The 18,592-nt window shown below is 39.6% G+C and overlaps 1 protein-coding gene across 1 annotated transcript in view; it reads left to right on the top strand.

Annotated features, from left to right (window-relative positions):
• Nucleotides 1-15,215: 15,215 nt before the first annotated feature.
• The window catches only part of gucy1a2 (guanylate cyclase 1, soluble, alpha 2), a 58,192-nt gene continuing 54,815 nt past the window's right edge, over nt 15,216-18,592 (top strand). Inside the window, exon 1 of the mRNA XM_041813172.1 lies at nt 15,216-15,826. Within this exon, the coding sequence (XP_041669106.1) occupies nt 15,515-15,826 (312 nt within the window). The 5' untranslated portion in view covers nt 15,216-15,514. The remainder of the gene's footprint in view (nt 15,827-18,592) is intronic.

Below are 18,592 nucleotides of genomic sequence, written 5' to 3'. Positions count from 1 at the left end.
TGTTATTTTTACGCCCGATGTAAAGGGACTCAAACCTTCCAAAAAGTTCAACTTTTGTCTTGTCAGTCCACAGAATATTTCTCCAAAAGTCTTGGGGATCATCAAGATGTTTCTTGGAAAATGTGAGATGAGCCTTTGTGCTCTTTTTGGTCAGCAGTGGTTTTGGCCTTGAAACTCTCCCATGGGTGCCATTTTTGCCCAGTGTCTTTCTTATGGTTGAATCATGAACACTGACCTTAACTGAGGCCAGTGAGGCCCACAGGTCTTTGGATGTTGTTCTAGGTTCTTTTGTGACCTATTGGATGAGTCGTGGTTGCACTCTCAAAGTGATTTTGGTTGGCTGACCACTCCTGGGAAGGTTCACCACTGTTCCTTGTTTTCTCCATTTGTGGATAATGGCTCTGACTGTGGTTTGCTGGAGTCTCAAAGCCTTGGAAATGGCTTTGTAACCTTTTCCAGACTGATGGATTCCAATCACTTTGTTTTTTCATTTGTTCTTGAATTTCTTTGGCTCGTGGCATGATGCGTTTCTTTATGAGATCTTGTAGCCTACTTCATTTTGTCTGACAGTTTCTATTTAAGTGATTTTTTTGATTCAACAAATCTGGCCTGGGTGTGGCCAGTGAAATTGAGCTCAGCTTTCTAAAAACTGTTGTTAATCACAGTTAACTAATGATTTAACAAGGGGGGCAATTACTTTTTCACACAGGGCCAGAGAGGTTTGGACCCCCCCCCCCCCCTTAAAAAATTCAATAAACTTTCAAACACTGCATTTTCCATTTACTTGGGTTGTCTTTGTGGAATATAAAAATTGGTTTAATGATCCGAAACATTTAATAAATCAGCAAAAAACTCAGGAATCAGAAAGGGGGAAAATACTTTTTTACACCACTGTGTATGATAGGCTCTTTGGTTGCTGTTATCACAGCAGAAACCAACCAGGTTTTCAAGTTTAATCTCAGATGCCCTGTGGTGCATAACTGAATTTGTTTGAGTTAAATGATATGTTGATTTGAATTTACTGTCCATTGTACTTTTGTTTCTGGGGGGCATGCTTCCAAGTCAGTATTTTTCTCAACCTATTTCATGAATCAAAATACAGTGCCTATAAAAAGTATTCACCGCCTAAGATGTTTATCCCTTTTATTGATTTTATTAATCAATTGTGGTCCATATAATTTGGATCTTTTATGGCAAAGTCAAAATAGATTTTTACAAAGTCATGTCAGTTAAATAGAAATATGTAATGTAAAATAAGTGACTGCATAAATGTCCACCCCCTCGAAAGTGACAGACCTAATTTAACATAGGTCCAGCCAATTGGTGCTAGTAGTCTCACAATTAGTGAAATGGGGATCACCTGAATGCAGTGAATGTGTCTCAAGTGATTGTAGTATAAAGACACCTGTGTCTGGAAGGTCAAGTCACTGCTTAATCACTATTCCTGACTACCATTACACCGTGAAGACAAAAGAACACTAAGCAACTCAGAGAAAAAGGTTATTAAAAACCATAAGTCAGTGGATGAATACACAAATATTCAATTTGATCCATTCTCAAGAAATGGAGGGAATAAGGCACATGTGTAAATCTGCCTAGATAAGACTAGGAACAGTGTGAGAGAGGCTATAATGACACCAATGACTGCTCTGAAGGCGTAACAAGCTTCAGCAGCTGAGAGACTGCATACAACAACTGTTGCCTGGGTTCTTCACCAGTCAAAGCTTTATGGTAGAGTGGCAGGAAAAAACCCACAGTTAAATCTTGATTAGAGTTCATCAAAAGACGTGGCAGACTCCATGGTCAAATAGAAGAAAGTTCTTTGGTCTGATGAGACTGAAATTGAGTTTTTGGCCATCAGACAAGACACTATCTTTGGCTGAAACCAAACACAGCACATCACCACAAACATACCATCCCCACTGTGGTGGGAGCGTCATGCCGAGGGAATGCTTCTCAGCAGCTGGCCTTGGAAGGCTTGTAAAGGTAGATGGTAAAAAAAATGCAGGAAAGTATGGGAAAATCCTGGAGGACAATCTTATTCAGTCTGAAAGGGAATTATGGCTTTGGAGAAAATTACCTGAAGACCTGAAAAGACCTGAAGCATACAGCAAAACCTGTGCACCTGACAGACCTTGAGCAAAGAACCTATCCACACAGACTCAGTGCTGTGATTGCAGCCAAAGGTGTGTCTACAAAATACTGGCTTGAAGGGGGTGAATGTTTATGCCGTCATTTATTTTATTTAACATATTTTTTATTAATTGGCATTATTTTGTAGCAATCTGTTTTCACATTGCCATTAAAGTTTTCTGTAAGAAAAGCTAAACGATATTGACCATGATTAATTTATAAAATCAATAAAAGGGTAACACATGCAAGGGGATGAATACGTTTTATAGGCACTGTAGATATCGCCTGCAGCAGATCAGGCTAGTAGGTATATACAGTTGAAAGTAGAAGTTTACATACACTGTATAAAAAGGCACATAAGCTTTTTTTTCTCACCGTCTAACATTAAATCAGATTAAACTTTTCCTGTTTTTGGTCAACTAGGATTACCACAATTATTTCTATTTGCTAAATGCCAGAATTAATGAGAGAGGTAATTTTTAGACAATTTTTTATTATTTTCTTGAGAGTCAGAGGTTTACATACATTTCATTAGTATTTGGTAGCATTGCTTTTAAACTGTATGACTTGGGTCAAACGTTTTGGATATGCTTCCACAAGCTTCTCACAATAGTTTGCAGGAATTTTGGCCCATTCCTCCTGGCAGAACTGGTGTAACTGAGCCAAGTTTGTAGGCCGCCTTGCTCGCACATGGCTTTTCAACTCTGCCCATAAATTTTCAACGGGATTGAGATCAGGGCTTTGTGATGGCCACTCCAAAACATTGACTTTGTTATCCTTAAGCCACTTTGTAACCAGTTTGGCAGTATGCTTAGGGTCATTGTCCATTTGGAAAACCCATTTGCACCCAAGCTTTAACTTTCTGGCTGATGTCTTGAGATGTTGCTTCAGTATTTCCACATAATGTTCTTTCCTCATGATGCCATCTATTTTGTGAAGTGCACCAGTCTCTCCTGGAGCAAAACAACCCCACAACATGATGCTGCCACCCCCATGTTTCACAGTTGGGATGGTGTTCTCAGGCTTGCCAGCTTCCCCCTTTTTTCTTCAAATGTAATGATGGTCATTATGGCCAAAAGTTCAATTTTAGTTTCATCAGACCACAGAACATGTCTCCAAAAATTAAGGTCTTTGTCCCTGTTTGACACACTCTTCAGCCAGCATCTTCACAAGGTCTTTTGCTTTTGTTCTTGGGTTGAGATGCACTTTTTGGACCAAAGCACGTTCATCTCTGGGACACAGAACCTGTCTCCTTCCTGAGCGGTATGATGGCTGGACATTCCCATGATGTTTATACTTGCGTATATTTGTTTGAACAGATGAACGTGGCACCTTCAGGCATCTGGAAATTGCACCCAAGCATAAACCAGACTTGTGCAAGTCCACAATTCTCTTCCTGATATCTTGGCTGATTTCTTTTGATTTTCCCATGACGTTACACAATGAAGCAGTGTGTTTCAGGTGTGCCTTAAAATACATCCACAGGTGTGCCTCTAATTAACTCAAATGTTGTCAGTAAACCTATCAGAGGCTTCCAAAGACATGACATCATCATCTGGGCTTTCCCAAATTGTTTAAAGGCATAGTAATCTTAGTGTATGTAAACTTCTGACTTTGAAGAAAGTAATAAAAATTGTCTAAAAAAAATCCTTTTCTCATTATTCTGGCATTTAGCTAATAGAAATAATTTTGGTGATTGACCAAAAACAGGAGAAGTTTAATCTGATTTAATGTTAGACGTGCCTTTTTATATAGTGTATGTAAACTTCTGGTTTCAACTGTATTGATCATAACTCTAATGCCATTGTTGTGTGTTCTTAATCCCTACGGGCATCAATTGTGGTACTAAAAGGACAATCATCTTGCACTATTTTTTAAACATTTGCCCTTGTAGAATCTGCAACTCTCTTAAAACTTAAACCCTTTGGATTTTAATGTAACTGTCATATAGTTAGAGAATTTTATGTGAGCCCCATTGCACATTTGTTTAGAGTGCAAATGGGGACAAGCAATGTATATTGTCAATACTTTCTGTATTTATGGATCAATAACAAAAATAACTATTATTAAACTATTAAAAGTCAAGAAAAATAAACTTATGGAATGCAAAGAAAAAAGTGCTATAGAACAAAAACTGAAATCCCCTGCTAGAGACAGCTTTGTGTTTTGTTGTTACTGTCCTTTAATACAGCAATATATCATCACCTTGGTTAGACTATATTTATTGTAATTGTTACCAAGCTATGCTGACCACTGTTTCTCTATGGCTTGCATCAATGTACTGGAGAAAATTAATCCTTTCTAAGCACATAGGACATCCTGATCGATATACATCAGTAATAACTAGATTTGTCAGACCCCATCAATTGCCACCACTTAAATTTGACGTAAACATTACCACAAAAAAAAAAAGAAAAAAAACATCAACAGTGTGTGTTTGAAGGTCAGATCAGATGATTGTTGTTTCAGGAAACTCCGCTGTATCCCCAATGCTGTTTTTAGTATAACACCACAACATGCAATTTGCTGCTCTTTAACCCTATTTGTTCCTTTAAAACGATCCCTTGGGACAGTACAGTACGTTATTTATACCGTGCAAGTGACAGAGAGGCGCAGGTTCACGGTTAATAGCAGCACAGTGGCGTGGAGTGATGTATGGTTATGGCCAATTAGATTGTTCAGGGGCAGATTTATGACCAAGGCGGCATATCTCTCCCTCTCACTGCCTCTCTCTCTCACACACACACTACAGCTATTCTGCAAACCCCCACACCGTGCTGCTGTTTCATGCACCCATATGATTTCTTATTTCTTATGTTTGCATGTCTTTCACATAATCTATTTCATAACCATTCAGTGATATTAGGAGGCAAAAAGCATAAAGTTCCCTGAAAACAAAGCCATAATAAAAACAATTTCCACAAAATTGGAAACTAAAATGCCTCCTAACACTGACTCACAAGAACATGCACACAGGAGAAGCAATATTTTTAAGCTAAACTGAGCATTACAGCATTTAAATTCTTACACTTTGTGTGTGTGATGTGGCAGTCAGTGTTTGAAAGCACCGCTGTGTTTCATGTTTCAGTTTGTGAGCTTATCTCAGGGGAAAGGAACCTGGTTTTGACTCACTGGTGTGTGTCATGGGGTTGAACTCTCCTTATCTTTTTGCATTCCTCAACTTCTCATTTTAAGACTAAACTCAGTGATTTTGTTTTCTCCATTGAGCACAATTATTTCATATCTGTGAGTGCATATTGTGTGTAAATGTAGGGTTGAACCTGAAATGAAAATCTTTTCTTAAAACAAAGTTATTTCTTTTCTTTTAATGTAAACTCATGCAAAGATTCTCTAACAACTTGTCAGTAAACAGAGTGCAATTAATACAGATTAGCTGTCGCTCCAAAAGCAAACAATACTATCTGTGTTAAGTTTGACAATTTCTGTATAGTCACACTTCAGGGCTAAAATGTCTGTTTTGACCTTTTTTTATTGTTTTAAAGAAAGTATGAATACATTATTTCTTAAAACACAAGAACAAAATCAGCAGAAGTCAAGATGTACAACTACTACAAGTTTTCTTACGGGTAATGTAATTTTCATGTGCTTTTATTTCAAATCTAAAATTTACTACTGATTTCAGTCCAAGTAATTTTTATAAGTTTACAATGGTTTCTTGGAATCATCTATCCATCCATTTTCTTCTGCTTACCCAGGGCCAGGTTGCGGCAATTGCAGGCAATCCATACATCCCTCTCCCCAGAGACACTTTCCAACTCCTTCTGGGGGATCCTAAGGCTTTCCCAAACCAGACAGGATATATAATCCCACCAGCGCCTTCTGGGTCTTCCCGGAGGTCTCCTCCCAGCTCGACAGGCCCGGAGGACCTCTAAAGGGAGATGCCCAGGAGGCATCCTGATCAGATGCCCGAACCACCTCAACTTTCTTCTTTCAAAGCAAAGGAGCAGTGGCTCTCCTCTTAGCTCCCTCTGGACATCTGAGCTCCTTACCCTATCTCTAAAGTGGAGAAATATGATGGATGCTGACTGATGAAAACTAAACTGCATTTTGGTCTAGTTTACATTTCTAATTTAGTTTACGACTCTTTGATGAAAACAAAACTTACTATAAGTCAGACTTTTAGTCATCAAGTATCGTCTTTTTAGCAGGTCTTATGCCCTTTTCGTACGGGATATGAATTACCCAGGGACCTCTGGTAATTTTTAATAATTGCACTGGATATTGGTGTTCTTTCTCCCATATGAAATCAAAAAAGTCTGTAATTTGCATAGTAAAGTTTCCAGAGCAAATTACCTACCATATTTCAGCTCACACAGAGGTCCACAGGTAATACTTATCCTCACAAATTAGCATCTGTGTAATTTAGGAGGGTAATTATGTTTTTCTACGACCCACACAGCTTTTTTTGCTCCTATTAATGATTGAAAAAAATAATAGAGGCTGTGTAAGAGATTGTTAAAGTTCTGACACACAGGCTATTCTCTTCAGTTAAAAGTAACAGGAGAGGTTCATATTTAACATCAGACGTCTCCCTTCTATATTAATAGGAGGGATGCTCAACTTTCTCTTTTCTTCTCTGTCTGATAAGCTGTGGACAGGTGACTTTCATGACATATACTGTATGCATGTACAGTGCTTAACAAATTATTAAGACCACCTGTCATATTTGTCTCAAAGACCATCCAGCGTCATGAAGTGCTTTAATGCGGACTCTTTCATTTTCAGTGAGCTCTCCACGTTTTACCATTTTGAACAGGAATGAGGAATTTCAAACTGAATTCACCTTTTTAAACCCAAATTTGAGCCGGCTCACTGGGCTTCTCTGAGGAGTCAGAAATAAATCAAGCATAACATTCAACCACTAAAACTCATTTTTCTGTTCTGGAATGCAAGTAAATAACTAGAATTTGACATATTAATCAAGAAATGTTAATGTGCTTTACTATTTTTTCAGTTTTTTTATTAATCAGTAAGTTTGAAAATTCATGGATAACAATAATAATGATATTTTAGCATTAAAAATATCATTTGGGTTAAAGAGCTTCTACATATTGGTGTATTAACATTGCAGAAAGATAAAAAATGATTTTGGTAATTACCAATGCTGTTCATTTAGGGCAGCTGTGGCATAAACCTTACTTTGGTTGGGGTTAGGGTGGTCTAATAAATTTGTTAAGCACTGTACAGTTGCAAGATAAAGTATGTGAACCCTTTGGAATTTCCTGGATTTCTGCATAAATTGGTCATAAAATGTGTTTTCATCTTCATCTAAGTCACAACAATAGACAAACACAATCTGCTTAAACTAAAACCGCACAAACATGATATGTTTTCATGTTTTTATTGAACAAACCATGTAAAAATTCACAGTGCAGGGTGGAAAAAGTATGCAAACCTTTGGATTTAATAACTGGTTGACCCTCCTTTGGTAACAATAACCTCAACCAAACGTTTCCTGTAGTTGCAGATCAGACCTGCACAACGGTCAGGAGAAGTTTTGGCCCATTCCTCTTTACAAAACTGTTTCATTTCAGCAATATTCTTGGGATGTCTGGTGTGAATTGCTCTCTTGAGGTCATGCCACAGCATCTCAATCTGACTGGGCCACTCCAGAATGAGTATTTTCTTCTGTTGAAGCCATTCTGTTGTTGATTTACTTCTATGCTTTGAGTTGTTGTCCTGTTGCATCCCCCATCCTCTGTTGAGCTTCAGTTGGTGGATAGATGGTCTTAAGTTTTCCTGCAAAATGTCTTGATAATCTTGGGAATTCATTTTTCCGTCAGTGACAGCAATCCCTACAGGCCCCGAGGCAGCAAAGCAGCCCCCAACCATGATGGCCCCTCCACCATATTTCACAGTTGGGATGAGGTTTTGATGTTGGTGTGCTGTGCCTTTTTTTCTCCACACAGTGTTGTGTGTTCCTTCCAAACAACTCAATTTTGGTTTCATCTGTCCACAGAATATTTTGCCAGTAGTGCTGTGGAACATCCAGGTGCTCTTTTACAAACTTCAAACGTGCAGCAATGGGTTTTTTTTGGATAACAGTGGCTTCCTCTGTGGTGTCCTCCCATGAACTCCATTCTTGTTTGTTTTACTTATTGTAGGTTTGTCAACACAAATGTTAGCATGTGCCAGAGATTTCTGTAAGTCTTTAGCTGACACTCTAGGATTCTTCTTCACCTCATTGGGCATTCTGTGCTGTGCTCTTGCAGTCATCTTTACAGGACAACCACGCCTAGGAAGAGTAGCAACAGTGCTGAACCTTCTCCATTTGTAGACAGTCTGTCTTACTGTGGACACATGAACATCAAGGCTTTTAGAGATACTTTTGTAACCCTTTCCAGCTTCATGCAAGTCAACAATTCTTGATAGTAGGTCTTCTGAGAGCTCTTTTGTGCGAGGCATGGTTCACATCAGGCAATGCCTCTCGAGAACAGCAAACTCAAAACTTGCGTGTTTTTTATAGGGCAGGGCAGCTTTAACCAACACATCCAATTTCATCACATTGATTGGACTCCAGGTTGGCTGACTCCTGGCTCCAATTAGCTCTTGGAGAAGTCATTAGCCTAGGGGTTCACATACTTTTTCCACCCTGCACTGTGAATGTTTATATGGTTTGTTCAATAAAAAAATGAAAACATATCTTTTTTTGTGCGGTATGAGTTTAAGCAGACTGTGTTGTCTATTGTCTTAGATGAAGATCAGAACACATTTTATGACCAATTTATGAAGAAATCCCAAAGGGTTCACATACTTTTTCTTGCAACTGTATATATATATATATGTGTGTGTGTGTGTGTGTGTGTGTGTGTGTAGAGAGAGAGAGAGAGAGAGAGAGAGAGATTGAAAAGCAAGAAGACATTTTTGTTGTCTATTATAAACTCTGCTTAACAGTCTATATAGGCCAAATAAAGCAAATGTCACATATATTTTTGTATGAACTTAAGAAATAAAAATCCACTGTGTATTTTCACTGCTGCAGCCATGCAGCACTCTTATGTTTTTACTGTAGAAATATCTTTAAATTTGAGTACAAGACAGACTTCACTTATCCCATATGAATGGACTGCACCAAACACTGACATCAGGGGGTAATTCACAAATTGTCAGAGCATTTTTGGTCATAGTTTTAGACAGTAAAATTAACGCTGGTATGACCACAATTGTGTGATACTCCTGAAAATCATTCATTGCACCACAGATTCTGAAGCCTCTCTACCCTTTGCTTATTATCAGCAACTGCTAGCTTCATGGAGCTAGCTAATTTCCTGACTAAAAAAGACTAAATAACTAAGCAATATTTATATGCTTTAGTCAACCTTATCACTTACCAGTAGGAAACAAGTCCTGCACCATGGCAAGAACTTCACTAGCACTTCACTAGAATTTCTTTCTTGTTGAAGCGGCTGCCATCTTGAAAGCTTATAAAGTAAAAAAAATATATAATACATGGGTAGGATCACATGATCTGTTCAACTGAGGATGCTGGTGATTTTACCCGAGGTGGCCAACATCAGCTGACTAAGGCAAAAAAAGTGACTTAGGCAATTATTTTTGGAAGCTGACAATAACTGATGTTGATACTGAGATATTTTACCATTTCATTAGAAATATTAGCACATTTGATGGAAGCAGCACACTCAAAAAAGTAGGGACAGGGCCATGTTTACCATTGTGTAGTATCCCCTCTTCTTTTAAGAGAAATATTCCTTTATTAGTCCCACAAGGGGAAATTCCCAACAAATTTTAACAAAGATCTGTAAACATCTGGAAAGTGAGAAGACCAGCTGCTGGAGTTCTGGGAGGGGAATGTTGTCCCATTCTTGTCTGATGTATGATTCTAGCTGCTCAACAGTCCTGGGTCTTCTTTCCTGGATTTTTTGTTTTATGATGCACCAAATGTTTTGTGTTGGTGATAGGTCTGGACTACAGGCAGGACACTTCTACTGCCAAGCCATGCTATTGTAGTGGATGTGGTATGTGGTTCAACATTGTCTTGCTGAAATATGCAAGGCTTTCCCTGAAACAAACGTGTGTATAGGAGCATATGTTGCTCTAAAACCTTTATCTTCTTTGCATCATTGATTTTGATATTACCTTTCAAGATGTATAAGCCACCGTAGGCACTAATACCACCCCATATCATCAGTGATGCAGGCTTTTGAACTGTGTGCTGATAACAAGCTGGATGGTGGTGCCTCTTCTCTTTAATCTGCAGGGCATGGCAGCCGTGGTTTCCAAAAAGAATTTCAACTTTTGACTCACCTGACCATAGAACAGTTTTCCATTTGGGCCTCAGTCCATTTTGAATGAGTTTTGACCAAGAGAGGATGGTGGCATCATCCTGGTCATGTTCACATATGGCTTCTTCTTTACATGATACAGCCTCAATCTGCAGATGGCACAAGTCTAATTTTACATGCGATAAAGTAAAATGCACAAAATTATATGCTATGAAAAACATGATCTAAATCAGAGTTTTTTTAAGTTTCCTGCCTCTCATCAATAGGAAGTAATCTTTGTATATATCACAACAAAGATGCATATGGATAAGTTATTGACAGCTACCATCATTCACCGAATAGTTCCACCAGTCTTATTCCATGCATTATTCCCATGCTAAAGCAATTCAAAACTGATGTCATCCTTTCTAACTGTACTTCTTGAATATGATTACCATGATACGCCAAGAGGTGCCCCATCTTTTCTTTCTAATTCCATGATATCTCACTTACTGAACCACTGCCCCCTCTGCACTCTGCTACAGATGGCTGGCTAGCTTATCTTCTCTGGAACATTATTTACCCCATTGTACTCTTGGCTTTATTAAATGCCCACATTATAACTGACCGATGGAAGACTGATTGCTAAGAGGGAAAGACCAGATAAGGAAAGAGAAAGTGAGACAGAGACTGTGTGTAGTGTGTAAGTGCAGCAGTGTGTGGGGGTGTGTGTTATATAGAGAGGATGAAGGAGCCAAATTCTGTGCAATGTATTAGGGTCATACTGCTTCAGAAAGTCAAATGAATTAGTGGACACCTCCAGGAAATGACACTGTGTCAAGTGCACATGTTTCATAATGCATCATGCTTGTTTCAGTGTCTCTCCACTCATCCCTTTGGGCCCTTAATGAACAGACATGCTCTGCCAATCAAGGTCAAGGTCATCGCTATGATTAGTGCCAGACATGAGCTTCATTCTGTTCTTTGACGAGAGGCAACAAGCGTGTACCATTGCTGCTGCCAGCTCCATTATCTGCCCGTGGAGCCATATTTGTCCTTGTATACCCATGTTGAACACATTTGGCACAGTGCCATGACATTGGCTTATTGGCCATGACTGTAGTTTGATTAGATGTTTCTTGATTATTGTTTCCACTTTGTTAGTCAAGGAACAATCATGGGTTTGCTGTCTGTCAAAATGTCGCTTGTTCAGGAATCTCTTTGTGGCATTAAATGGAGAGGGGCATTCATCTGACACTTTTTGCTTTGCAAGCACAATTGTACCAACTGTATTTCCTTGAATAATGACCATTAACAACAAAGGATACCAGGCTTTTAACTGGATCAGGTTTGTATAAGATGAAGGCAATTATTTCTAATTATCAAATCCTATTTTGTTTACGGAACTGGTCATGCTTAAATGCAAGGTAACATGGGGCACTGGTGGCCTAGTGGCTTAAGGCGTGCCCCATGTACGCGGATGGCCAGGGTTCGAATCTGGCCTGAGGCCCTTCACCGCATGTCTCTCTCCCGCTCTTGTCCCTGCTTTCAACCTTATCCACTGTCAAATAAAGGCACAAAAATGCCCAAAATAAATCTTTAAAAATATACAAGGCATTACCTTATTCATGTGCTGCAGTTTGTCTTTTAAAGGTGCCTGATTGGCACCTGTTTGCCTACAATACAGCAATGGTACTACAGTTCTCCAAGAAAATGTTTCCTCACTCTATTAGCACCTATGAAACATAGACTGTTTTCTACAGATTGCTAGTCAAGGTTTGCAGGATGATACAGCCAATGGCTTACTGCTGAGACAACCCAGAAAAGACAGCATGCAGCCTTTCTCCAGTCGCATAGGGCTGCCAGGAGGCTTGCCATGACAGCACTTCACCATCAGGCGTGTTTGCACTGGAGCAGTGTAACTCAACCCTGCTCGACCAAAGAACCAAATTGTTGAAAAATGTCATCACAAGAGCCACAATCTGGTGAAAAGTGACTAAAATGACCAAAAACGCTGTAAAAAAGTGGGAAAATGGGATAAAAGTGCCATTTAATGGCATAAGGCAGCTGAAATGGGCACAAAATTGCAAAGAAGCAGGTTAAGAGTGGCTACAACTGATGAAAAGGGCAAAAATGGGATAAAAGTGGCAAAAATGGTTTAAAAGTGCCTAAAAGAAGTAGTAAAATGGGCTAAAAGCAGCAGAAATTGATTAAAAGTGGCAAAAAAATGTAAAAAAGGGAAAAAATAAAGGTTGAAAATTAAGTTTGACCATTAAAACCTACTGTATAAGTGCTGGAAACAAACTGGTTAATGTAACTTGTAATGATAAACTTCTGAGGTCGAAGTTTAAAAGAATGGTATTTCAAATTAAGACATAAAAGAGCCACGAATCATCATAAAAGAGCCCCTTGTGGCTCAAGAGCCACATGTTGAGTATCACTGCACTAGAGCTTGAACATGTGGAGGAACATTATGTTCAGCGATGAGTCCAGATTCTGCCTACGGCAGTTGGATCATAGGGTCAAAGTGTGGAAAAGACACCATGGTGATGGCTGCAAGATGACACGCTTGCCCCCACTAAGCAGGGTTTATCAGAGACTACCTCCAGAATTTGGGAGTGAAGAGGATGGAATTGCCTGCCAGCAGTCCTGACCTCAACCCCATCGAACATTTGTGGGATCAGTTTGGGCGTGCTGTTGGTGCAAGAGTGACCACATTGGCTGACTTGCGACAAATGCTGGCTGGAGAATGGGATGCCATCCTACAGCAGTGTGTGACCAGGCTGGTGACCAGCATGAGGAGGAGGTGTCAGGCTGTTGTGGCTGTGTATGTTTTTCCACACACTGTATGACCTCTGCATTCAGTGTTGAAAACAGAAGAGTCTCTCTCTCTCTCTTCATTTCTCTGGACTTGTCAGCTTGCCTATAATGCTGAATCTTTGTGTTACAGAATTGTTGTTCTACTTGATATTCACACACAAAAAACAGGTTAAACCAAATTATTCAACAACAAAAAGAAAACTATTTTACCCTTTGGCAAGAACCAACCAAAAACACAAAACAAACTGGAATGCTGTTTGTCCCTTAAGGGATGCAGTTGCAGAATACTTAAGTAATGTGACTGATCCACGACTGAGGAAATGTGCACTCAACCTCACCATTTAGAGACGATGCAACAGTCAAAGTTCCCTAAAGAAGACAGTCTGTGCACTCACTGCAACCAACAAGAGGATGAAACAGAGCTGAACTTTATAATCACCTGTCCTTTAAACAAAGACACCAGAAACACTTTTACCAGCAAACTAAAAGAATTCACAGATATGAAGAATGAACAGAAACTTCCATATCTGCTGGGTAAAGTTCAGCAGTGTACAAATGTTGCACATTATATAAGCTGTTGTGACCAAAAGGAGCCTCAAACCCCAAACCACAACCATAAACAAGACTGTGCACATTATAGAAAAAAAGATTTATAAATAATTTCTACATTTTTAACCATAAATTCAAAGTTAACCCCTATTATTATTATAAATTCATATACTGTTTGGCAATGCAAACTTATGTTTTCATGCCAGTAAAGCCTGTTGAATTGAATTGTAAAAAGAATAAGAGGAAGTAAAAATGGTTGGTAAATATACTTGGGTGACCCGCTCCAGTATCATCTCTGTGTGGAAAACACTGGATCTATATTTCACACTGTTTTCTAATAAGTTAATGTGTTTGACAATATGCACCAGGTGTGCAGAATATAAAGTCCAATTACTGTCCAAAAAAGTCTAAAAACTATTTCTCCCACACTGTCAGTCAGTTTGCAGAACCTAAACTAGATTGATTTTGAACTGTTGTAGCCTACAATATTTCCCTTTTAGTTTTTAGTTAGTATAAATTAGTCTTTTCTTGTGCCAAAACATTAGGCTTCTATCTATCTATCTATCTATCTATCTATCTATCTATCTAATTTTAATTTCATCATTTTGTTGGCTGGGTTTTGTTGTCCTTCTACAACGCAGAACAGCGTGCTACTGCTTACTTCACAGCGCGAGCTCGGCGGAACGCTCATCACATCTTCAGTGCGTACTGCTGTTGGCTGACCGCGCGCACTCACTCTGCCTGTTCCACGTCTCGCGCATCTCCACTCTGCAGCCTCCACTAGTTTGCTCGTAAACCGCGTGGCGACAAGAAGCGAAAGCACAGCGGTGCAGGAATATCATAGAAAGATGGGCAAATGATGAAAGGACGGTCAGTTGGCTCGCCGACAGAGAGGAGAACCGGTGCCGCAGAGGACAAGCAGCAGCAGGAGGAGGAGGAGAAGGGACGGAGGAGAGAGGGTAGCAGTCACATCTGCTGTGACTTTGGGGATTTCTCTCCGGCAAAGTGGGGTGGAAAAGGGACTCGTCAAAGTATTCCTTTGGATACAGAAATTCCCTGCATGAATGACGAAGAGTGAACATGTGTCGGAAATACCATGGTGAGGCATTATGACGATTTTGGACACCTTTTGTCAGTTATCTCTACTGCAATTTCGTCAGTTAAGGTAACGTCTGCTAGTTGTGGCGCGAGACAGCGTTCCTCCGTATGTAAGCTAGCTGCTAAAACGTGTTTGACAATTGAAACACGGTTGCGTTGTCTATTTCTGCATTTATTTTATTTTGAATTAAGACATCATTCGAGAGCATTTGGCCTCCGTGGGTGCAGTGTGGATTTTTTAGGGGGGGATAAGGAGAACGGGTTTTTAAGAGGGCGATACCCCCACCTCCTCCTCCCCTTACATAAATGTTTGCGTGCCGTTAGTGCTCGCGTTCTCGGTCGACCCCCCTCCCCACCCCCAACCCCCCCTCTTTCCCTCTGAATAGGTTCGCAGAGTCTCACACGCAGACAGACGCATCTCATATGCACAACTAGACCCACACTAACCTGGACACTAGCTCACGCGCACGCACACACATCTCATATGCATACGTAATTATACAGACAGACCTTGCCACCCTCACCCACCTCACCCTTCACCAACCCCTTCACCCCCCACTATCTGATGACTCCCCGGCGTAGAGTTGGACGTGGTACGGAACCTACTGTAGCATCCTCATCTTCAACACTACCACACCATCACCATCCTCCCCCTCTTCCTCACCACCATCATGTCCTCGTCGTCGCGAAAAATCTCCTCCGAGTCGTTCAGCAGCTCGGTGGGCTCGGACTGCGGGCTCGAGAGCCCCGGGGGAGACGGAGGGGACGGCGGTCTGGAGACGGCGGAAGAGAGCCGAGGCTGCCCCTTCTCCTCGTTCCCCTCCTCCCACAGAGCGGTGCTGTGGAACGGCCGCAGCCCCGCCGAGAAACCGGCGTGCCCGGCGGGCGAGGAGCAGCAAGGACCCCACAAGAGGGTCACCAGGAGGAGACGGGTGAACCTGGACTCGCTGGGGGAGAGCCTTAGGCGACTTACATCACCAATGGTAGGCCTCCAGCTCTGTCAGTAGAGCTAAAAATAACATTAAAAAAGTTGACATTCTTTTATTGGCATCTCCTTTATAACTACATCATTTCAGCAGGGACTTAGCTGCTAATATCTTACATTAAAACTGAAAAATGCTAATAACGCCTTTCTAAACGGATGGTTTTATCATTCATGTCTTTAAACGAATTCACTTCTCACAGGTCTATACAATCTGCTTTGAGCAGATAAATGAAAGATGCTATTCAGGTCCTTTTTTGCCCAGAACTGCTAATGTGATGACAGCCAGAGGCATTAGTCTGCACAGCTGTCTCTAAAGTTCAATCCAAAAAAAGCCTATAAGAATTACACAACTTCTTTCGTAGTACAGTTGCCTGAAATCCCAGACAATATCTTTTCTCATAATACAATGTCTGCTGTGCTGTCCATGAAAAACAAGCCTCTTTTCATCCTTCCAATCTGATAGCCTGAATCATCTGGCAGATTATATAATAAATATGTTGTTGTGAGGGAGAGAGTGAGAGAGAGATGCCTTGTCTGTGTACATGTAATGATGTGAGGAGTGTGACGGATGAGCCTGTTTCTGTGTCTGTGTGTCTCAGTTGTATTACAGGCTCTAATGCAATAAAGCAGTTATTAGAACTGGGCACAATTGTGATAGATGGGGCATGATTAGGGCATTTGCTATTGCATTGTCCTTCGTTATGGTACATCAGTTTGGAATTTGATTAGGTCTCCTGTAATTTGGGCTGCATTATGTAGTTAGTCAACAATAACAAACATCAGAAAGACAGACGTCAGAGATGTAAGTCATTCTAATTTGTGTGGGGATGTGAAACTGTACATATTATACTTCCCTATACAATTTATTCTTTTCTGTAAGAGTTGTTTGTGTGTCAAATAGACTGTCTTTAAATTCAAACTTATACCAAAAGTTTAAGATTTGATTCTGCTGTGGGAAATGTATCTCTTTGGTTGATCACATGTAAAGGAGTTGTTGTAAGCTGACTGACAAGGCAGACATGTGTTTTTCAACTAGCTCCTCCATACTACCAAAGATAGAAAAGATGTCACAGAGACAGATTCTGACCTAGTTCAGTCTCAAATATCAGGCTAGTGCAAAGATTTTCACCAAATATTCACACAACATAGTGAAACACAGACAACTGCCAGAATTAAGTAAAGTAACTGTGAAGTAGTTAGCGACTTGAATAGGCAGACATGCAGTTTTCCAGGAGTTAGTAGTTTTTAAAGGAACAAACATAAGGGTGGATTTCCCCCCAAGAATTTTGTATATTTTAGTCAGAGCTACCATTTTTCAATACTTTGTCTCTGTTTTCAATCATTTCCATTTTTAGAGTGCCACCATCTTGATGGACAACTTTTCTTACCAGCTTGAGTAGTTGTGCTTTAAAGTGAAATGGTTACTCATTCTCACAGTTATTTTTTCTTTTGAGTTGAGCTTATGTGGTCAAATGACCACACAAGTGAAGGTTAGACTCGCTTTATAAATAGCTTACCATGTTTGGAACAGCATTGGTGCATAGCTAAACATAAACTTAAGTTTTTATTTTGGATGAGACATGGAAGTAGGATGCTGTAGCATGGTATGAGGTATTTAGAGAGAATGTAGTTTTGTGTTCATTTTTAACTAATTGGTTTTACATGTAGAAATACACACATCATAAAAACATATCATAACAGAGCATGTCAAAGGCCTCCAAAATTAGAAATGGGGATATATGCTGGGTACCATGTCTATAATGTCAATATGTTCATTTAAGATTTTATAATGACTACAATTTTTGATTTTTTTTTTGTGCCATGCTGCCCTCAGCTACAGCTCCTGCATCGTTGCCACTGATGGCCATTTTAATCATGTTAATGATTGGTAGTTAGTATTTTAAAACATTTATTTTCCTTGATAACATTAAATAAACTCAAGATATTTTTGCCTTTTTATCTTCTTGCTTGCTAGCCATAGATTGGCTTTGCTCAAGTGATTGTTGTATTTTCATGTGCATTTGAATGTACAGTGCTTAACAAATTTATTAGGCCACCACCCAAAGTAAGGTTTATGCCACAGCTGCCCTAAATTAACAGCATTGGTAATTACCAAAATCATTGTTTTATGTTTCTGCAATGGTTAATACACCAATATGTAGCAGCTATTTAACCAAAATGATATATTTAATGCTAAAATATAATTATTATTGTTATCCATGAAGTTTCAAATTTACTGATTTACAAAAAAAAAAACTGAAAAAATAGTAAAGCACGTTATTATTTCTTGATTAGTATGTCAAATTCTAGTTATTTACTTGCATTCCAGAACAGAAAAATGAGTTTTAGTGGTTGAATGTTATGCTTGACTCATTTCTGACTCCTCAGAGAAGCCCAGTGAGCCGGCTCAAATTTGGGTGAATTCAGTTTGAAATTCCTCATTCCTGTTCAAAATGGTAAAACGTGGAAAGCCCATTGAAAAAGAAAGAGTCTGCATTAGAGCACTCCATGATGCTGGATGGTCTTTGAGACAAATATGACAGGTGGTCTAATAAATTTGTTAAGCACTGAATAAAATTTATCTATATTTTATAGGTAAATTATAGGTGATTTTCTGAATTTTCTTTTACTCTGAAATACACTATATAATTTCTCTGTAATCCAAACAGAATCAGTGATGGGTGGGGGAAGTGTCCAAATAATAGCTAGACTGTAATCTGGTTGTAACAACTTTCAAACCAACTACTATGGCAGGGCTGTTTTG

Source organism: Cheilinus undulatus, linkage group 2, assembly GCF_018320785.1.
Source record: "Cheilinus undulatus linkage group 2, ASM1832078v1, whole genome shotgun sequence".
In the NCBI taxonomy this organism is placed as follows: domain Eukaryota; kingdom Metazoa; phylum Chordata; class Actinopteri; order Labriformes; family Labridae; genus Cheilinus; species Cheilinus undulatus.
This window is presented reverse-complemented; position numbering and strand designations above follow the sequence as displayed.